Source organism: Chenopodium album, chromosome 12 (genome assembly GCF_948465745.1).
Source record: "Chenopodium album chromosome 12, dcCheAlbu1.1, whole genome shotgun sequence".
In the NCBI taxonomy this organism is placed as follows: domain Eukaryota; kingdom Viridiplantae; phylum Streptophyta; class Magnoliopsida; order Caryophyllales; family Amaranthaceae; genus Chenopodium; species Chenopodium album.
In genome coordinates this window covers 15,049,814-15,073,698 of record NC_137845.1, presented here as the reverse complement: position 1 = coordinate 15,073,698, position 23,885 = coordinate 15,049,814, and the positions used below count along the sequence as shown (strand labels likewise).

The following is a 23,885-nucleotide window of genomic DNA, read 5'->3' as shown; positions in this document are numbered from 1 at the left end:
ATCAAAAATAATAATAATAATAATAATAATGCCTAAGCATACTATCGGTACTTTGCTCACTTGGGGGGCAAATCGGAGATTTTTAAATATCAATTAATTTTTAAGTGACCAAAGTACTATCGGTACTTTTCTCACTTGGGGGGCAAATCGGAGATTTTTAAATCTCAAATAATTTTTAAGTGACCAAAGTACTATCGGTACTTTGCTCACTTGGGGGGCAAATCGGAGATTTTTAAATCTCAATTAATATTTAAATGACCAAAGTACTATCGGTACTTTGGTCACTTGGAGGGCAAATCTTAGATTTTTTAATTTCAGAACAAGCTTTCCTTATTTAAGTCCCTCTCATAATTACAAGTGAGCACGCCGGTTTCACCAACGTCCTCACTTGGGGGGCTAGTTGTACGGGATGATACCGGTAGTAATATCTGATTAGCCGGTAATGTCTTTTAATACCACTAAACAACTGATTAGTAAGAAAGCTCAAATATCCATAACGGCCTTTCTGAACGGCCACGTGGAGAGCTGCTTGAGACCACGTAGGCACCTGCTGCCTACAAGGTCGGTTTGCCATCTATCGTTATAGGTGGCACCAGCTTGGTTGTTTCTCTATATATACCCAAGCAAATGTTCACCCAAAGGTACAATCTTTTTCTCTCTCTCTACATCTCTACAACATTTTCTCTCTCTTCACTCTTTCTTCTTATCGGATTGCTGACTTTAGCATCAGAGAGGTTATTCCCGGATAACCCCCGGGTTAGCTTATCTGTGTTGACTGTGCAGGTGCGTAATTGGACGGTAAACCTTTACCAACCCACGAAGATTATCTGTACCGGATCACACCCGGAACAGATAGTCTCAACCTCTCGCTTCTTCGCAGCGTGGTGAATCGGATACGATCCATCCTCATTTTTGTCGCGCTGAAAGTTTAGACGTGGAAATTCAAAGACTAGTGATTTAACAACCTCTATATAACCCATTTGACCTGCGTATGAAAGGGGGTTCCGGCCTTCGGTGTCAAATGAATCCACAAGTCCTGGTGCTTTTTTAAATATGCTGTTTAAGATAGCTGCCTTATTTGAATAGTATATGGACTTGAGTTAATTTATTCTATACAAAATCTAATAAACGGGGTATGAGAGAGCACACATTGCGGCACTTACAAGTAAGTATGTTGATGAATATGTTGTCTTCAATGATATGAGAATTTGGGTGTACAAATTTTTTAACAAACCTTAACACTTACCTATCTTCCTTGTATGAATGGCTATGTGAACGATTGATTTGGAGTCTTTCAAGTTGTTTTGAATTTGTGCATTACCTTCAAGTCCTTGGATCATTTGGTTGACCAAATCGCATTCACCCCAATTCTTGATTGCCAAAAACAAGGGACTAATGTTGTCCTTGTTTAAGCAACACGCTGCCTGTGGACATCGCTCATAAAGGCTATCAGCAATTTCCCTCTGATTATTATTTAGCAGCGCAAGATGCAGTGGTGTGTTTCCTTCCAAATTCGGTCTCTCACATATAATCCCTTCAATGGTATTCGACCACTGAAAAAGAGTTTTGACAGCTGAATGAATTGGAAGGTCACCCTTGTTGTTAACTTGATGCATAAGGGTAGCACAATTGTAGCCCATGAAGAGATCAACAATTTACTCCCGTCTTGTGGGCTTACAAGGTCCTCAAGCCGAAGCCTTTTTTCTGAAACTATTTCAGAAACCTTATCTAACTCCATATTAACCAGGGGTTGATACAAATGAGCATCAATGTGGAAATATTTAAGGCCGCTCTTAGCTCTTTCTAAAACGAATGTTAGTCTCTGAGCAAATTCTTTGTCTTCTTGATTTATCGAATTTATTAGTTTCTCAACCAAGACAATTCCTGCCAACCCATCGTTGTTTATTAATCCAACATCAACTCGTGCATCTTTGAAAAGTATTTCAACGACCTTAAGATGCTTATCTAGAGCTGCCAAGTGCAATGGAGTATTTCCATCTTCATCTCTTTGATTTATTTCCGAGGATCTTAGTATTGTAAGCAAATAAGTGACCATCTTAGTGTCACCCTTAAGGGGAGCCAAATGAAGAACATTGTGGCCTCTTTCATTGGTAAGAGTCGAGCTTTCTTTAACAAGTTGATGACACCAAGGTGGCCTCCGTGCACTAGTTATTCATACCTACACCCAAGTGTAGGCATTACTACCTACACGGCTACACCCCCCTTCCCTAACGTGGCTACTACAGAATGAACAATAAGGGAAAAAAAAAAAAAAAATCAATTTCCCACCTTTTTCTCTGTCCTCATATGAATCTACTAATAATAGTAATTAATTATTAATTATTAAATAGTAATTATTAAAAACTAATTATTAAATACTAATAATTTATGTTTCAAAAAAATATTAATTATTCATTATTAATTATTAATTACTAATTACTAATTACTAATTACTAATTATTAATTATTAATTATTAATTACTAATTACTAATTACTAATTATTAATTATTAATTACTAATTATTAATTAATAATTAATAAATTCATAATTAATAATTAATAATTACTAATTATTAGTTAAATGGGTATTTTATGAGTAAACACAAACAAAAAGTGTATTAAAGTACCCAATTATTAAAAATTCAGAACAAAATAGGGTGGAAAAACAGGATGAAACCGCAGATATTCGTCGATAGACCTGTTTTGGACTAAATTTTGCATGAATCCATTATCTGATTGTAATACTAAATTTTTTGGAATTTTAATGGGGTGAAAACTAAAATGTAAAAAGCGGTAGTAATTCCTAAAATGACTAAAATAAGATTTTACATGATTGTTAATTTTCACAAATTCTTATATCATTTATATGTGACTGGCCACACCGTGTGATAAAGTATAATAGTTTTTACTCACTCAGTGTTACAAGGGTTATTTCGTCGGTGTTATAGGATTACTCAATCAGTGGTATAAGGGTTACTTGATCAGTATTACAGGTTACTTTGTTTTCTTTACAACCGGCCACATGGTGTGACCAACCACACATAGAGTACAAGACCAGTGGCGTATCCAGGAATTCCGAACTGTGAGTTCAGAATCTTAAAAAACAAACGATGATCATATATTAATTAAATATTCAATACATAAGTTCAAATTTTTATTACAAATGGATGGATTACACAGTTTTTTTTTTTTTTTTAAAAAAAAAACATTTTTCGAGTTTTCATACTTTGAAAATGTGCTAATACATTACTACTTATACAAATCTATAATTCTATTGCAAAAAATCAATATTATTACACATAAAATAAAAATCCCAAGTCCCCAATAAACACAAATTTGACAATGTAAGCCTTGCTGCTCTGTTAATCACTCCCTTAGCAATGCACTAGACTTACACATTTGGTTATTTAAGTTACAAAAATTTGTTTTAACCTTTTTTTTTCTTCTTTTTTTTTTAAAAAAAAATTAAAACTTATAGTTTTTTTTTCAAAAAATCTGTGGGTTCAATGAACCCCCCCTAAATCCGCCCCTGTACAAGACGGACTTTTAATGTATATGCATTGAAAAATGTAAAAAATAAAATGTTTCAACTAAATAAATCAAGTAGATTAGACATATTAAAAGTTAAACTTTGACCATCTCTAATGGTGAGACTCAAGTTTGAGTATTAAAATACAAAATGAGTTGTTTTTCTTACTTCCAATGGTGATACCATACCCACTTCTCAATTTAGCAACTCATGTGAAGTCTAATTTTCCAATGGTGAGACTATCTAAAAATATACAAATGTCACTTTCAATTTATGGCCCACTAAATCCATTTCTTTTTTAACATCAAATATTATCAGATTAAAAAAAAGGTAAAACTTAAATAAATTACAAAATATATTAGAATATTAACAAGAGCCCCACACTTTTTGTCAAATGAGACTCAAAGTTAAGTATATAAACTTAGGAACTTTTTAGATACCAACTTTTTAGAGTTGCTAAGTTTAGATACCAACTTATTGGTATACATTGCAAAAAATACTCTTTCTCTCCTAAAAATACTCACTTGAATCTCACCATCGGATAGGGTCTTACACCGGCAACTGGCAAGCACTTAAATAAAAGTGTTTCTTAAACCAATGGAGTTATTATCCGTAACTTTAGAGCTTAGAAAACATGGGGATCATCAACCATCGAGTATAAAGTACACAAGTACTCTAAATAAAAGAAAGCTAAAAGTTCAGATCATACAAGAATAACAAAATATTTCCTCTCCAAAAAAACACAATTTTCAAATTAGCTATCACTTCCATCAACATCCAATTTTATAAATAACCAGAAAGGTTAACACAAATGCTAGTAGTACACTTACAGACCTGCACATATATATACAGAAACAGTAGAGGCCGAAGCATTATGCTAAATCTTGTTAGCCAACCGAAACACCATTCACAAGTTGCTATACAACAGGAAGAGTACATAAATAGAAGTCAATCCAATAAGCATTGCATTGCCTCAAATTTGATAACAGATACATCAGTCATAAACTTATTGCTGCAATACAGGAAGAGAAGGTCGTGGCCTAACAACATTCAGAACACCTCTTGCAGTTGCCTGTATCGGAGTTAAAAAGTATAAGACAATTTGCAAATACAGAAGGAACGATACTCTACAAGGAACATTGTTTACTTGTTCTGTAAGACATTTAGCAAATACAGAGCGGGGAATTACATGGCACAATATTTCTGATAAATGCAGCACATGTTCTAATTTCATTGAACTTTTTTTACATTTCCAAGCTTACCCCTGTTCTCTCTCTCTCTCTCTCTCACACTCCCCCCTTCCCCCCCCCCCCCCCCCCCCCCCTTTTCTTTTCTTATGGACAAATAAATCTAAGTTAGTGCACACATTGATAGAAAAAAAGAGGACATTGACAATGTAAGCAGGATTACATTACTGGATCAATTTTAGTGGAGGAAGAGGGATTGTCAAAGCAAAGAATCAACTCAACAAGGTCTCCAAAATGCCTCTTTTTGGTCACGAAACACTAAAAAGAGTCCTCTGATAGTTTAAAAAAGACCCTTTTTTTTTAGAAAAGGTTAAAAAGTACTTAAATGCCATTGTTAATGGAAACTGAGTGGTTGGACTGTGACCAATTATCATCCCTCAACATTCAAAGCATGCTATGTATTTTTAAGATTGCAGCCAAAATGAGAACAAAGCTAATAACCAATGATAGGGAGAAAAGGTAACAGATTCACCTCAAAGAATGAATTGAAGTTTAGACGCAAAAGGAAACGCCTCAAAAAAGGGGCTCTCTGACTCCCAGCAAGTCGGCTGCTACGCAATATAGTGTATAAGGAATTTGACTTTTTGTTGAATTCCTGAAACATTGATTAAGGTTAATGTAACAGCACACAAATTATGCAAGAACAATATAATTAGTAATGTTTGAATGGAAAGGGAACAGCATAGCACAGCACACAACATGATAGATGCAGTTAGGAAGTATTCAGAAGCTTTGTAACAAGAAAAGTGCATTACGTCTCCCATGCTAGAAGTTATTCCTTTACTAGAACTAGAGAAGTCAGTACCAAAATTCAAGTTATCACCAATTCACCAGCTCCTCAAGGTTAGCATGATGAAAATTCAGATAGCAAAATATTTTAATACCAGAAACTATATAATAAGTCACCTCCCCCTAGACCTAACAGACCTTGTTTAGGCATACAACTGGAAGTTATACTGGGCTCTTAAGAGCCTGGGTAACAGCCATGGTGAAAAGAGGCACTTCATTCAGGTATCCAAATACTTCCTTCATCCGGAAACAATTAAGTGTGATAGTGTAATTTGAGCAGTATTTACAGTAATGTGACAATTAAAGATGAGCTATGCTAGCATAAATCGACAGCATATGGCATGGATTCCACAAGATTCAAATTACCCACTCAAATAGTAGAAAGCTAATTTGAATTAGGCATATTCTATAAAACATCTAGAGTTACTCCATGACAGCAGGGTGATAGGGACTAGGAAGTGAAAAGTTACGGAAAACTTGCAGACTTTAGCACCTCGTAGGTTTGTAGTTGGCTCTAGTTAAATAGTTTTAGTGAGCGTGGAGTTGGTGATAATTGTTCCTTCTAAGTACCACCAAATGAGAAACAACTTATTTTTCATCTTTTGCAGTCTGGTGTAAAGCTCTAGGATCCCAGGCACCTCAGCTGATAGCAGTAGAGTTAAGCTCGGTTTTCCATTGACAACTGGCCCCTAGAGCAGGGACAGGCACATATCTAAGGATCAACTGGTTGGAGCTCCACATCATAATATATTCATAACAAGATCACAAAAAGAAACTATAATCTTACAAATCAGAAAGCAATGCTCCACATACAAAGTGATAACAGTTGCAAGTTAATTCTCCTGCAGTGCTAAAGCATGAAATTATGAAACAGTCTATAGCATCCAAAGTACAACAACCATATTCTTCACATTATGTAGCTCACATTTGCTACAGCAGCACTTGATATCGGTTGGTAATCTTTGACATTATTTTCAGCAGTTCTTGTCCAAAGAAGACTGGAACCTAGATCTCGATCTACAGTCCTAAGCTAATACTACTCTAGTAAAATGCTAGTTCCAGTGAGAATGCATTAAGTCGGGCTGGATATTTGGTCAGACGAAGCTCCAGACAAAATGAATGGCACAACTCAATTATCTTTACAAAATACATCAACCAAAAAAAAAAAAAAGAAGTATCCTATTAAGTCTTAACTTTGTCTCCCAAAAATTCATCATAATGTCAACCAAACAGAACTAAACTTATCCAAGTTACCTCAGTTATGTGATCCAACTCAGCTGTATTAGGGCTTTCTTGGTTTTCTATGCACCAGCAATATTGCAGACAAAGTTTCATTATACTGTCCAATATCCTTGACACAGAACCAATGTCCAGGAATGACTGAGAAATCAAGGCTGACATATACCTGCATAGATTTTGGTTATATTTAGGGCAATTTATGTAAAATATTAAACACATTGGCTCATACAGTTATGAAATATACTTTGGCAGGAAAAAGAGATCATCCACAAGATTACAGGTTCTTTCATCAGATAGATTTAACTTAGTAAAGTAGGATTCTGAACATAAATAAGCATCAACTACGATACTAGCAGTGCTTCATGGTTGCTAATCAAGCATTCCACCATACATCCCTTGATTTATTTTGGTTGATTACAACTAGTATGATAACTAGGTTGGAGGATGTCAGAGATAGCAGTCAGAAAAGTCTCTATGCCATACTCAAAGACCTGAGTAGAACCCGTACGCCGTATGAATAATCCCTGTGCTCTTTAATTATGACTAAACAACATAGTGGGGGGTGGGAAATTAAGGAGCCCTTGTGATGAAAAGAAAACAAGAGAGAACCCAAAAGCAGAAAGTAACAATTTGTAACTTCCTAAATGGCAAAGTGTTCGATTGATTAAGGAACAAAGGAAGTATTGCCTTATTTCTGACAGGAAAGATTTGTGCCTCCCTGCACAGAAGCAGCCTGCAGATATAGCTGACATACAACAATATACAAGTCTCAGCCCCACCACATACATAGTCATAAATCATAATGGGCCTATACTGACAGCTCTCACTCCCCCGGAGTACAGAGGCTACAACCTCAGAGTTTTAACCCAGGAAGCAAGAATGTGCACACTAACAAGTCATTGCAAAGTCACTTAACCACATAATCACTGCCTTCCCCTTTACAATTCCAATGAAAACCATAAGTTATCCTTTTATTCTTATCCTCTTGCTTTTTTTTCCCTTTACCATAATGAGATTCTGGATGGAGAAGTACGGCAGCAAAAATACATTATTTACTGACGAGTTATGCTTCAAATACACATCAAGATTCCCAAAATACAAATCAGCATGCAACAGTAATGAAGAATCACCACGGCATCTAAAAAGAAAGTTGGAGCAACTGACAATATTGACTTACTCTTGATGAAAATTCACAAGCTCAGTAAAATCACGCGAATCTTGGATATGAGTTTGTAAAATATTCCATTGTGACTCTATGACATCCACCTGAAGAAAGACATGCAATGAGTTTAACAAGATAATCCTCGAATAAACTCAGAAGGAGAAGCTAATAAACACTGGAAGGAATGCAGAAACCATAGCCTGTAAAGGTCATCTTTAATCACAAGAAGTACGCAAGATGTGCAACATTTCTGCTTCTTCGGTCCAGTTATATTTGGAGACTACGGGTGGGAACTACAAAGTAACAGATGCAACTTCGCCAATAAAGAAGCCATACTTAACACATAGAAGTCTATGCTAGTTCAATTTTTATAATTTCTTGCCACTGGGAGCATCTAGAATCATCTATCTATACTTATGCTTCTCTTTCTCTAGTTTTCTTTGGATATTACTATATTAGTGAAGGTTAGATAGCACTGGGAGCCCTCGAACTCACTATAGCCAATTGAGTTCATCATGCAATTGAAACTCTGATCAAACTATTTGCATCAAATGGGCATAAGAGTGCACATGAACACTGATATATTTTCATGAAGGCATGCCACGCCATTACCCCAATTCTTCTAATGAGGGCATGCCTATGCAAGGGATTTATTCGAGTAGAAAAAAATAACAAAATATAATAAATAAAAAAAAGACAAGAATGGAGGACAATACCTCAGATATTTGACTTATCTTACCTGGATATAAAACTGTAGATTCCTAATCAAAAAGGCCATATGTTCTCTAACCCGCCACATTGGTCTAAAACGTTGTCGCCTCTGCTGAGATGTAGGGCACTTAATACGTTCATTGCGATGCTTTGCAAAATCACTATGATCTTGATGCATCACTGAAGCCCATGACTTCTCCAACTCCATTTGTGTCCGTTTAAGGCGTAACAGATACTGAAAAACACGACAATATCTGCAGATTCAGCAGTGAACATATGTTAATAAAAGGGTGGGGATAATTCTTTCTCCAATCAACAAATTTCACAAGAAAACAGAAATATATGATACATCCTTCAACAAAGTCATAAGCGGGAGTTATTATTAATCGGATATGGTAATGGTATCCACTCTTAAATCCATAGAAAAATCTGAAAGCTATAAGGTCAAGGCTTACTTAGACAGCACTTCTTGTGTGAAAAACAATTGCAGGGGCCAATCAATAGAATACTCAAGAGTTATACCATCCCAGCCATCCACATCCGCTGTAGTGTTTGTTGAGGCAGCACTAGAAGTTCCACTGGAGTAAGATTTTGATTTAGCATCCGCTTGTGTTGATTTTACAGCAACTCCGATAGAAGGCATCCTAGAGTTCATCATAAACTACATTAAATGTCAAGGAATAAAGCAAACAGAACCTACAAAAGTCCAAAGTGAAAGGAATACCTAAAAAGCTTGTGTGTGTGTGTGTGTTTTGGGGGGGGGTGGTTCATTAAAAAGAGAGTGAGGCTTTGATAAACTTGAACAATCAAACATTACAAGAAAAAAATGAATGAAGTGTGCGTGTGAGCATAATAAATTTTCCAAGTACTTCGTTCTAAAAAGTTCAACTAATGAAAAGATTAGCACAAGTTCCCACTCAAAGCAATACAAGGGAAGAGAAGTTGTTTCTACAATATTTCAGCTACTCTACAATGTAGTAGAACTTAGAAGTATAGGCAAGATTTATAGGTCACTTTAATCCAATGAATTCGTGGAACACAATATACGGACACATTTATAAGTCACCTTTATTCCAATAAATTTATGAAACACAAAGTATGGACACATAAGAATAAGATAATAACATCTACAAGAAAGTTTTCATGGGGTAACTTAAAGAATTTTTGTCTTCGCAAGCATCATTCAATACGACAAAAATAATTTAAGACAATAAAATTGAGAATTATGCTATCCTTGACGAGAGGGTTGATGTGAGTGGACTCAAATGGCCAAAGTCCAAGCCCACCTGCACTACCAATCCGGGTGTATGCTAGGAGGCACAAACTGCAGCAAGGCAAAAGCAACAAAGAAGTGCAGCCAGACGTGGGGAATGAGGACGAGGATCATTAACCACTAAGGAAAGTAGCAACAACAACCTGTTTCTGATAGTTTGATTCTGTTCAGTAGTAGACAAATAGTCATTAAGAGGGAATCACTTTTGTAGTAAGAATTGTAATATATAAGAAGCAGGAGGGAGGGGGGGTGGAGGGTAGAAGGGTATGCTTTTGAGAATTTAGACAAATGTATTGAGATTGGTAAACCTCAAGTTACCCATGGGAGTGATAGTTGTCAACTTCTTGTGAACTTTTGTTTCAATCAATCAATCATCAAGCTTTCCACCTATTTTTCTGCTCAATTAGCTACAGTTGCTTAGTTCGAATTTCAGTCCATTACACAGATAATAGTGTATTACAATTTTTTTAGGGGTACGGTCATAGTGTCTTCTTGGCTTCCGGAGGACGGATAGTCCTCTTTGTCTTGGCCTCAAAGTTTGATCAGTAGTGATGCAAACAGTTTTACCACAAGGGATGTCAAAACCTCAAAGTTATAAAGGAAAAATTACCAAATTGCATAGTAAATTGAAAAAATAAAAAAGAAGTCTGAACAAAGACACAAATCAAATTCTTCAAAACTAGACTAATGTGTAGTTGTGAAAACCTAAAGTAATAATTGAACTTCTAAGGGAATGCTAATTTGCTAAGAGAGTACAGGCTCTCACCTTAATGATACTCTGGAAAAATATTTATCTTCATCGCTGATTGTCTTCACTGCAGCCTGCATCACAAAGAAAGAAAACCATTATCACCACATAATAAAAAAGAAATTACTGGGAGTTAGCATATCCACAATTCTACAGCAATAACAACTTCTATGTTGTTTTATCACCAATAATCAATCAATCTAGGAATTTTTACTTATTTGATTCTCTTCTGGGAGCTAATAAGTAATAACCTTTAAGTGTTGAGACAATGCAGAATTATTTCAATTTATATCAATCGCTTTAGCCCCATGCTCTCTTTGGGAAAACGTTCTGCTTAGGATTGGCATTTGCTAGTAATTTTACAAGAATTTTTCAATAAGCTATCACCTCTATTTTATATTTTCTCTGTTATTTTTTATTTTAATGCCCCAGTTTGACATTTTGCACCACTCGCATACTCCACTTTGACCATTATTGGTGATTTATACATAATAAAAAACATAGTCATGAGAGTTCTTGTTAGAATCATCTCAAAGTATATTGCATAGTCTCAACTCTCAAAGTACTCCCCCCCCCCCCCCCCCCCCTCTCCAAAATTTCTTCCCCACATCCTTTCAGGTGTAAACTAAAATCAAACCGAGGATTACTGATTTGCCACCCTGGAACACGGATTTTTTACTGACTTGCCCATCATGCAAAACCCACCACAAAAACTCTGCCTTTGAAATGGAATCTGGTCTTCAGTCACTCCAAACAATCCTTAATCTCATCCTCTGTTTAGATCTATTAAGCTGGGTAAAGATCAATTGAAAACATGACACATCCACATGCCCATAGCCATAGCCATCTAAAACCACCTAATACAACTTTACAAGATACTTGTTTTAAGTCAATGTTTTGGTGGAGAATAATTTACAAGTGTTGTTTTAACAAATTTTTATTTCAAAAGAAGTAATGAGTGTTAAACGTTATCTATTCATTCAAACAACTTATTTTGACCCTCACTGACTTCTGCAAATAAAATGAATTTGACGTGCTAGAATAACTAATTATTCACTAAGTTGTGGCTTATTGTTTGTTTATGTCGTCAACAATTAATACTAATTCTTATATGAATGATGATACATTGGTGTGTGATGGCGATAACGCCATATTGAGAGCTGTTTTGGTGATTTTATCTATCATATATTTTCATTTGACTATTTAATCTTTAAATTTTAAACCTCACTTGTATTGTATTGAGATATTATGCTTTTTTTAATTAAATTTTTGATCTAGATAATTCGTACTCGCTTTGTACTCACTCGAGTATGGCATAACACCCTTCTACTTCCACTGTTTTATTATACATGTCATCATAAATCCAAGAGTAATTGAGTTAATTCCAAGGTGTTACAATTTTTGACAATATAAAAGTTTATTTTGAACAATTTCAGACAAAATAAGTTTACTTTGAACAATTTCAGAAAAAAAAAAAAATTAAATTATTTCTGACAATTTTAGAAAGAAAAAAAAGTTTATTTAAGACATTTCAGAGTATATCAAAACCAATATCAAATAAGTTCAAACAAAAATATATTTCAGATGAGTCCTCACAAAATAAACTTACTCCCTTTTTTTTTAATAAAACGTTAGGAATTTTACACTATTCAGACACATTCCTTTGATCGTCTTTTGTGATTATACATTGGAAAAAATATAGTCATGTGAGATCTTATTAGATTCCAAAATATACTTTCATTATATCAACTTTATATAATGTTTACTACCAACTTAGATATTTGAATTTGAAATGTGCATTGGCAATCGTGAAATCCCCAACACTGCGATTACAAAATAATACTAGTTCAGGTAGGTTCAAATATAATATAGTCATGTGAGATCTTGCTAGATTCATATCAATTTATATTTTCACAAAATCAAGTTTTATATTTTTATTTATCTATAATTAGAAATAAAGGGATAAAATTATGCATTGGCAAGCATGAAAGTCAAAAAGTTGCAACTAAAAGGCACGCAGGAAGTATAAATTCAAATAAATTTAGACAAAACAGTTTTTGTTCTGATAATTTAATTTCAGACTAGATCAAATGAACTGAACACAGCCTTAATCCTTAACCATACACTTGTAGCTTGACTGCTGACAAGGAGTAAAATGTCTAGTCTGTGATCATCAGTTATTCACTTACAACAAAGATGAAAAGCATTCTATGATTAAATTTTGTTAATATATTAAATAGATGATTAGAGAACAAGTGTCACCCGTCTATAAAAGGATAGCTAGAACCAAAAATGTCATGCCCTATATCAAACATGTGTAATTTATTTATGAAGTATATAGCAAATTTATAAGGTACTATTCTTACATGTATAACATCCTTTTTTTTTTTTTTTGAAAAACTAAATATATAACATCCTAATGATAAGCTCACAGAAATATAGATCAATGCCAGATTACACATCAATATGAAAAGATATTTAAGTGGTGCACCATACCAGCTGGAATGGCACCATAAGATCAGCTTCAGCAGTTGATTGGCGAGGTGGTAAACGCATCAATTGTCGACTTTCCTCCAAAAAGCACTGAAGACATTATGATTCAGTGATTTCAGTGGCTTAAAAAAACATAGAATACAATGCACTACTATGACTGAACTGTTCAAAACAACAAACACAGAAATTACAACAAAACCACTGTACCCAACAGTCCAAGATTTTGTGAAACTAATCTGGGTCAGCTATATAGCATGAACACGTATGAGATGACCATGAAACATTATTCCGAGGAATAACAAACTAGCATATGCCTAGAGGTGATTACTCAAGTAGCAATAATACATACTAAATAGCATGAGAAATAAGCACAAAGAGGATATTTGAATCAGGGGAGCTCAAAAACCGGTTGGACCGGATATATGGACTAGGCCGGGCCAAAGAAACCGGTCCAGTATCCGGTCGAGAAATTTAAAATATCGGTCTTTGGTCCAGTCCAAATCAAGACCGGTTTTTTTGTATAATTTATGAATAAAACTACAATAATGTTTAGTTTTTACCTTCAATATGCTATGATTATTTTTATATTATGAGCTATATTTTAGATGTTCATGCATAAAACAATCATTTTCCTTAATTTATTTTCTCATAATATAAATATAATAAAGTAATGAAAATATTGAAAACCGTTTTGGTCCGGGTACCGCGGGTTTTGGACAGGTTTTATCGGTCCAGTTCGGGTCCAGTCCAAGAAAACTGGTCTGGTCTCTGGGAGTCAACTTCTAAATTTCCAGTCTTTGTTTCAGTCTGGTCTTGAACAGCCTTAATTTGAATGAAAATAAGATTTACGCAAAAAAAATTAACAAACAAATATCTTCAGATTACCCACAACCAATAACGGGAAGCTTTGGGTTGTACAATAGGAAGAACAACATACAAGACACTCATCAAACTATTTCCAAATAACATAATTTTGAGCAACTTTGATCAGTAATAAATAATCCATTAGATGCACGGGTAAATAAAGTTTAAAAAAATGGAGAAAAATTTGCATGATCAAGAGCTAAAGGAAAGGTGCCAAAGACAGAAAAACAGGATGTTAAATCCAGCAGACAAATGAAGGATGCAAAAATCCATGATGAAAACGTTAACATAACCCAATTTCAAGTTGAATTATTATTCTGCTCAACTACCAACACAAACAGCATTCCCTATGAAAAGTGCTGATATTAAAAAAGAGGAATTGTGGAATGAAAACAACAATTCACCAACTTAATGCCACAGAACCCTGATACAAGCAAAATTGACAAACTAAAATATGATGGTGAAGCTTTATACACAATGAAATACAAAATCAGCATAGCAAGTAAAACTTAAAATCTTGAATATTTCCATATCTAACCTGGAAGAAATCTCCCTTGGCCAACAGAAAATAGTCTTTAAGGGCCTTCAAATGGCCATTAAGATCAGCACGGACAACAACAAGCTGCATTTGTCATTCAAGAATTTTCATATAGCACCCTAAAAAGATAGATATAAATTTATTTAAAGAAATTTGCATAAACCACCTGCCATAGATGACTGGCTGCAATAGCTCGAATGGAATCAACAGCATACTCAAATGACCTTTTGTGAAATTCTGTTGATTCCTGCAAATCAAAGCAAGAGTTTGAATGCTATCAGCATCTCAGGACAACAAGTTCTTGTTCAATTAATTTTTTTTCTTAAGGATTTTGGGTGAACCCTTTAATTGGAAAAAGACCAATAAGTAGCAACAGAAGAAACTACAGTCACTAGTCATATATTCCATAACTAGTTACAAGCCAAATATATCCATAAACTCCTCAGCTACAAGAAAGAAACATACTGCAAGAAAGAAACCTTTAGGTCCTGGAGCATTGCTTCAATCTTATCTGCCTCAGCCTGTGGTAGTAATTCTTCTCCTGTAAGTTCTGCATCTGATGAAGAATCCTTTTGAAACAAAAAGCGATCAGCAAATCCTTGAATTGTGTAGGATTCCCTTGGAATTTTGGGGTGGTACAATGAATCTTGTGCAAAGCCAGGACTGGGATTCCGAAGCACCCTAACAGCTTTACCAGCAAACAGAACAGACTCTGCAACACGCATGTGGATATATTCAGGAAGCATATCCTGCATTGCCATATTATGAAAGTTATCCATTTGAAGCAGAAGCATTACAAAGTAAAAATCAACAAGGATAATAAACATACAAAAATCAAGAGTTCAAAGAAAGATTCAAGAGGAAGATGCTCTACTGACAAACATGCATAAATATTACGGTCACTTGACAGGACGGGAGGGTGGGTGGCTCCTGGAACATAACAAATTGGACCTCAAACAACTAACAAGTTCCTCACTAGTGCAAAGACAGCTTCAAATGCATCACATCTGTATTCGCTGCAATTCCAGTTAGCAAACAAAGCCAATACAGAGAAGTCTTTTTCTGGTTGGTGAACTTCTTTAAATGGATCATTTTTATGCTTTGAAACTACAAAGGATATATCCTCCATGCACTTGAGATAGATATATATGACTTGAAAAGCCCACCAATCATGTCATATCTGAGTTGAAATAAGAAAGAATGCAAAGAAGAAACCATAACAGATAATGGTCCCTGTAGCACCAACACTTCAAGCACACATAATAATAGCAACAGAAAACAAGTTTGAGGCAAATTGAAAGGTAAATTAGAGTATAGCTAGCCATCACAAGTGGCAGCCAATACATTAATATAGAATAAGCATCTCTGACAGCTGAAAAATACCAAAGATATATGAAATCCCAAGTGCCAATCAGCTAGAGAAGAATCTTCTATGGTTAAGCGTGTCAATTTCCGAATCATGTCAGGATTTGAAGAGTCCTTCCCCAACTCCCTGTCTTCTTCACTGTCAAAGAGACATGGGTAAGTAAGAACATAAACTTCACATTGAATCTGACTAATTAGATTGAATTGAGGGATGGATAAATAAAAAATACAAAGGAGAATTTCCTTTTATCTCAAACTGAAGTTTCTAGCTTCTTTCTCTAGGAACATTACAGGGCATAATCAATCTTTTCCTTCAAATGGCTCCTTTGTATTTATATTTAATTACAAATGAATATAGGTAGCAAATCTCTCCTTTTTGTAAATAGATATCTTGAGCAAAGATCAATAATCATATCTAAAAATCGAAGAACCTACAAGTCAAAGGATCCATCTTGAAAAAAAAATGAGCTCCAAATGACACCCCACCCTATAGCCAAAGTAGAACCCAGGACATGCACCACTAAGAAAACAAAACACCCCTCCCACCCTCCCCAGAAAAAAAAGGAGAGAGAGGGGGGGGGGGGGGGGGGGGGAGAGGAGGGACAAATAGATAAAACCTATAATAAAAGTTATTTCTGCAAGATATCAAGTAGAAGGTTATGTTATTGTTCTAACATTCAAGTACATTTTCTTTCAAATTGTTACAGCACCTCTAATACTCTATGAATCTCGCTTCTGGATACTGCCAGTGCCAGGCATACAAGGACAGTGATAACAGCTTTCCCATACAAAAGAATCAACTAACAAAGTTCCTGCGAGTTGTAACTAGAAAGTGAATTAATATAACACTGCTTAGTGAACTCTCACTGCACAAGATAAAATTAGACATAAAGCGACATCTTTCACAAACTTCAGACAAAACATGAAGAGCTAAATTGAAAAAAGCAAGCATTTTATCCAATAAAATATGATATAAATCCACAGAAATGCAGAGCAGCATATCTCTAAAAATGAAGAACAAACATAACAAGCCACACAGTATAATTGCAAAAACGAAAAGTCTCAGGAGATAGCAGGCAGCTCAATGAAAATAAAGCAGGTCTATGCTATTACCTTTTGATGAAGAATTCTCCATAAGGATCTTGAAGAATACCATAAACCATCCAAGATGCAAGTTGGTTGAACAAAACTTGGTGCCCATGCCAAAGCAGCCTAAACATATGTCAAAAAGTAAATAAGTAACAATTAACTAAACATAATCTAATCTCAGTGTAAAATGCAAATTATAATAGTATGATATGACTTAAGATCAAAAGCATCAAGCATACATTTCCCCACTGATTCACAGTCATGATATACTACAGTTATAATGCATTGAATTAAAATCACTTTCAAGAAACCATCAAGGATGCAAACAAAAAACAAAAGACGAATATTGATCATATGTTAATACTAAAGAAATTATCACAAATTTTTTGGATAAAGAAAATTTTGTTCCATTTAAAAGAATTAATATATGAAGAAGAAGAAACAGTGATCCAAGAGAGAATTAGCAGGCATCAAAATAGCCTTCAGAATCTTTCAGACGTCTAAAAGAGAAATTCCAGGGATATCCCCATGTTGCCTAGAGAGGCACAATATATTGCTCTATACCGTAAAAACCAACTAGAATCCCAATAGCAAATGATTCAAGCATTCAACCATGCCTCTCCCAATAAATCACCTAAACTGGTCATATGATAAAGATTAAAGTTGCATTGCAATCCTTTAATCCTCTTATTCCTTCAAAACCACATCATAATTTCATAGGCATTCCACAATTGACAAGGAACCCTCAGACACACCTAATGCAACCCTATAGCACCAGAAACTTATTCCCAAAAACAAAGCCACCATATGATGCAAAGTCAAGTAACCAAGTTATTGCAGCCTCTCTCCCCCGCCAGCAAAGCACATACCAAACATTGGGCAATAAAATCTTAATGTGTCTCTGCAACGAGAACAGGAAACAATTCTTTCCAACAAAGCCATCCATACAAAATATTCGACTCAATTTGGGACCCTAGCCTTCTAAATAAATGTAGATGGAAAAAGATGAGGGAATACGATAATATGTTACAACAAAACTATCTTAGAATCCGTTATGGGAACTAAATCAAAGACATGAACAGGTTAGCAAGAGAAGCAACCTCCCAAGTCCCAACTCATGGAATATCTATTAAATCAAATTTCTGGGAGACAGGACTACCATTACTCCACTAAAGTAGCAGCGGAAGCACCATGAACAGAAGACAAACAATTAAGAATCCCACATGACACTCTCAAATATCTCAACTACACAAGTTAAAACTTGATAAGGAACAAGAAGTACAAAGGAACCTAAAGAGACAAGATGTAAGAGATTATTCCAACCTCAAGACAAATTTGCCAATGTTTTCATCTGATTAGCATTGACCCCTAAATGCCAAAAGGAACTCTTTGTAAGACTGCATGCTTTGCAAGAATCACAAGGACGGTAAAGGAAGATTCTTCAACTAAAGATGAAAAGCAGGTATAATACCCAATTTAGATACGGCAATTCATAAAGCCCGAAAACTAGGGCCATCTTGGGAGATTTAGAGGCCTTGTGCTAAGTACAATATTTAGGCCCCTATTATAACAAATTTCAGACTCACATTTTTTTATAATAGTAATTTTAAATACAATGATAATTACAACAATTGGAAAACCAACAAGAAATAATATCAAAATCAGAGCATCAAAGCAAAATAGATACAACCTGGCCTGGATTTTAATTGATGAATTAATTATTGGAAAATCATCAATGGCAAAATTAAAGAATATTGCTTCCCTTTTTCCCCTTTTGCAGTGGATTAAAACAAATATAAAGAGTGAGAAATAGTAGGAATAGAGAGCTTAATTCTAATATAATTTTTTTTTTAATAAGGCCGTTAAACATAATTATTTAGGGAAGATTTTTGAGATTTTGAAATAAATAGTTTAATAAACATGAATCATAATAATAGATGGTGTCCTCATACTTGCTTGCTGAAAAAAAATATATCAATTCAAGGAAACTATTTATGGGAAGATGGGAGTGGTAATTAAGAGAATAAACTGTATTTTGGGGGAAAAAAAAAGAGAATAAGAAGCGTTTAAAACCTCGGGAAATTTTAGGCTTTGAATAGTTTGTTGAATTGTTGTTAATGGTGAGCATTGTAATCGGTAATTAGGGGATTTTTTTTTTTTTTTAAAATACTCAGAATTTAATTTTTTTTTTTTTTTTTTTTTTTGGCCCCAATGTTTTGGAGGGCCCTATTGTGCAGGTCCGAGTAAACTGCCCAAGAGTCAGGCCTACCAAAAACTAAGTCAAAAAGTTGAAGAGATCAAGCATCTTTGAAAGTTACCTTTCCTTTATAAGGAAACCAACTCAATCACCAACCACATGTCTGTCACATTTTTTAGTTGCATAAATGGTTTGAAATGTCATACAGTCATCATATATTACTCTTAAAAATAAGTTTATAAAATACCAACTCTAATTAAGCTTTCACTAACAAAGAAACAAAGTTGCACTGACTTTTGAGTATGCTAAATGCAAGGCTTCTGCAGTGAGGAACATCATCATGCTAAATGGGGATCCCCCCCCCCCCCCCCCTCCCTTCTATTCCAAACCCAAACACTCCATTTCTCAAAAGTCAAATCGACTATATATGATGGACTATTATCAGATAAATGACTATATCAAAACTCATCTTTTCAAATTTTTAATAATGATAGTGAAAAGAAGTAAACTAAATTCATGTGCCCAGGAAAACAGGCCAAAACAGATTTTCTAAATTAAATTACTCTGCATTAACTTACCTCTGAAGGCAGGTTTGAAGTTCAGGAACCCCACAATGACATCTTTTATGCAAGAGATTGAGAAGTTTTCCTCCACGAACATCATCACGCTCTATCTCTAAAATAAGCTCATAAAGAGGAGGCAAAAGAACAAAGAACTGGAGAAAAATCCTTCAGTTACAACTTTGAAATTATGTGACACAAACTTTAAAAATAAGTAAAAAGGTCACAATACTCCACCATGTAAGGAAATAACAAGTTCTAAAAGATATTATTTTACCCCTCAAGACAAAGTTGCTAAAGTTGAGAACTGCAACTACGTGAGAAATTAGTATGGGATTTTATAATAGTGAATTTGACGACAGTCTTGTTAATTAATAGATGTATAAGACAAAAAAAAATCATCAGTAATATATAGTAGGGGGCAGAGCTATGTGTAGAGTACAGGAGTCATTGATCTCACTTGATTGACAAGAGAGGGCAGAGAACCAAAAATGTAATATTGGGGGGGGGGGGGGGGGGGGGGGAGGGGGATTGGGGTCAATGAAAGGGACCCACTTTTGCCACTTTTGGGGACACAATGTACAGAAGTTAGGATTGACCAAATTGTTGATTTAGCTCCCTCAGTGATGGATAGCTTTATTGTATAAGAATGTCTATTTGGCTATTTTTGCTACATGGCCTACAACACCATGGCTTTATGAATTCCACATACCTGCATAACTCCTAGGGAAAGCTTCCCGTACATTTCTATATTAGTTTTTACTTTATCTGCGTAGAGTCTTCACTTTAAGCTAATATCTATTTGAATGACTAGAAAAGCCTCTAAAGTAGTTTAGCACATTTGGGGCTTGCAGATCTGCCAACTATGTGATCCATCCAATATCCATTTTATAAATATTGCTTTTAAGTGAGGTGTTGTTATGGACTGACTTGGAACTTTCTGATTTAAGGACTAATTAAGATATAAAAGCTTGATAATGGCAGAATTTGGATACAAAAGGATAGATTAATAGCTTAAGGCTATCACTCTCTTGATAACTTTAGGTTATCACTCTCCTAGTAACTTGAGGTTACTACTCTCACATTTTTCCTCACAATTCACATGCCATCCTACTGCACATACTATCCCTATTTATACTAAGGTCAAGTGACTACTACCCTAAAAGCATTAGACTTCCCAAAATACCCTTCCTAATGTTGGTCTATTACAGGTGTTACATGGACATCAAACTACATAGCATTCAGATTTTCTACATAACATCTTTGTTCTCCCTCTTCACTACAATACAGTCACTACCTCATTGTTTTTCTTTAAGTGCCCATTTTCCTCTTTTTACTCTGATTTCTATCCCTTATACCCTCTAAAGTTTCTATATCATCAGTATTAGCAAGCCAGATGACCAAGAATCACACACGATATCACTGACAAAATTCTTAAGCTGTCTTTTGAGTGCCTATATAAACTATCCACCAAGATAAATTTCTAAGTTACAGGGAGATGGGAAGAGACGGGCCGATATGAAAACAATACGTTGTTAGCGAAGAAAAGGAAACTATATCCTAATGTTGGCTAACTGAAAGAAGTAGCCACCAACGTTGCATCTTGCAAGAAATCATACGTGGGAGGAAAGTGAGATTTAAGGTCAGATATTTGGTAAGGTTGAGCACAATCTTCTTACATATTGATCTCTTCGGCTAATATATACTATGTTAAATGTGTTAATTTCTTTTCTAGCTTTGTTCAGTATATCCCATCTTCCATGGCATAGCAAAAGGTTGGACAACAATACAAATTATGAGGGATTAATGTTTGTTTGACTTGAGATTGCCTTAGATATCATTTGGTGATTGGAAGAATGGTTGTATACTTAAAAGTCACAAACTTCACCTTACGAAAATGATAGAGATAGGTTTTGAGTAGGATCAGTTTTGTATGGAACTCATTAATCATTTAGTAAGTAGTATAAAATTGCAGTAATTTCTATTGAATATATACTTAATTTTGCCAAGAAAGTCTAATGCCAATATCCATGATAAATCCACCCCACATATATTTTCTTTGTAATTTTCCATTACCGTTTTAAAGTTGATAACGAGTGGTAATAAGAATTTTTATGGAGAAAAACACATGTTTAGTAATGAAGTTTCCTTACCAGGAACGACACTGGCTCGACACTGCCATATACTACCTCCGTTTTTTTTAGTTGACACCGTTTGACTTTTACACTATTCACAAACTACACTTTGACTAGCATTTGTGATTTATAGCTACGACAAAACATAGTCAAGTGGGATCTTGTTTAAATCGTCTCAATGTATATTTTATTAATATCCACTTTTTATAATTTTACAATGTCGAGAATTAGAGATATTAATCATCAAAATAGTGTGTTGGCAAGCGTGAAAGAGAAAGGTGTCAACTAAATAAAAACGGAGGAAGTATATAGGCTATCAAACAAGTCATCAAGATTCCTAACAAGTCAACCTCTAGGAAAGGACAATAGATGGGGTGCTAGGAAGCATTGAGGCATAATAAGTTTCATCAATGGTCAAAGGGACAAAATGCAATGTCTAATGAGGAATTTAGCTCTTCAAATGACATATGCCAACTTCCTACCCTAGTTTGTACAATATCTTTGATTTTTATGCCTAAAAAGGAATCACTTTTCCTGCATTTTCTGTTTGATATGGAAAAGATGAGAAAGTCTTATATGAGCTCACTATCTCCCATTGAGTTCCTCAAACCTTCTTTATTACCTACCAGTCTACCACCACTCATAAAAAAAGGGCAAAGCTTTATTTCTTGCAAATTGTATATCATCTTTCAATAGCTACTACTTATATATCTCCTTTTACCCATAAAAACCTCAACTTGATTAAGAACAATTCTCTATCATAAAATATGAAAGCTTTCACCTATATATTCTCGTAACAATTTTTTATAAATGAGCCCTTTATCACACTATCCTCCATCCCAAATTCTAAGAATAAATACCATTGTCAATATAGGGACTCAAGTATGATACCTACAGTTCAAGTAACCTAAGTAAATTCAAACTATTTTACGAATTCAATTTCAACAAGGCAGGAATGTTCTCTGGAGACATAAACATGATCATTTCAATAAGGTATACTATACCTTATTTTAGCAGAAAAATACTTTCACTTCTACATAAAATTCCACAAGAATTAAGCCTAAAAAGGATGAAAGAACAACCTTATTGAGGCCCTGAGTAACAGTGGATAAAATGGGAAGAGGATCCGCCAACAACTTCTGCTCAATTTGCAAAACCGCAGACCGATAAACCGAAAGAATCTCAACAATAGCATTAGCAATAGCACGCCGATACACACTCTGATTCTCACTCTTCCTCTTAGAAATCTCCTCACTCCTTTCCAACGGCGATACATTCGCACTCGCCGATCTAATCCAGCTCAAATTCCTCGATTTCGTAGCGAATCGATCCAACTCCCTGTAGTAAAACCCTAACGAAATAATCCTCTCAATCACATCCCTGAAAAATCAACCAAATTCCACAATTCCAACAAAATTCCAACAAAATTCAAAAATTAACTCAAAATTACTACAATTGAAGAAAGAAATAGAGAGAGTGATGAAGGAAAACCTGTCACTGGGAGCAATGAAGGAGAGATCAGGGGCGAGCTTGAAGGTAGGGATATCGGCGACCGGAGAATCAGGAGAGAGAATTCCGAGGGAATCGCGGCATTCTCGTTCGTCGACGATTAGGTCGCCGGTGTATCCGAGCAATGCTAAAAGAATTTCGTGCAGCATTTTGGTTTGTGCTGTAGTGCTCGCCGATGAAAGGGTTCAATAGGGAAAGAGTGCGGGAAAATTAATTTGATTTTCTTAGAAGGCAAATCCGTATAATTTTGTATCATGGACTTATATTAGTATTCTCTAACTACTCCCTTCGGACAGGCATACATATTTTTACACAAAATTTTAACAATTACGAATATTAGGACATGTTTGGCATTGTTTTTAATTTTTTGTTTTTTTTTTTTTTTCAAAACCAAAAACAGAAAACAAGAGAAAAGGTGTTTCCACTAATCTATTGTC

The 23,885-nt window shown here is 34.9% G+C and overlaps 1 protein-coding gene across 1 annotated transcript; it reads right to left on the bottom strand.

Annotated features, from left to right (window-relative positions):
* Positions 1-4,124: 4,124 nt before the first annotated feature.
* On the bottom strand, positions 4,125-23,634 carry LOC145572111 (gamma-tubulin complex component 4-like). The gene is made up of 16 exons (XM_081631135.1): positions 23,431-23,634; positions 23,022-23,319; positions 19,823-19,959; positions 17,072-17,170; positions 15,977-16,097; positions 15,073-15,342; positions 14,760-14,840; positions 14,594-14,677; positions 13,195-13,281; positions 10,717-10,772; positions 9,133-9,321; positions 8,706-8,931; positions 7,982-8,070; positions 6,820-6,970; positions 5,249-5,371; positions 4,125-4,601 (listed from the first exon to the last, which is right to left on the bottom strand). Exons 1-16 carry the CDS (start codon positions 23,595-23,597, stop codon positions 4,536-4,538), a joined length of 2,244 nt encoding a protein of 747 aa, XP_081487261.1. The 5' UTR covers positions 23,598-23,634; the 3' UTR covers positions 4,125-4,535.
* Positions 23,635-23,885: the final 251 nt, after the last annotated feature.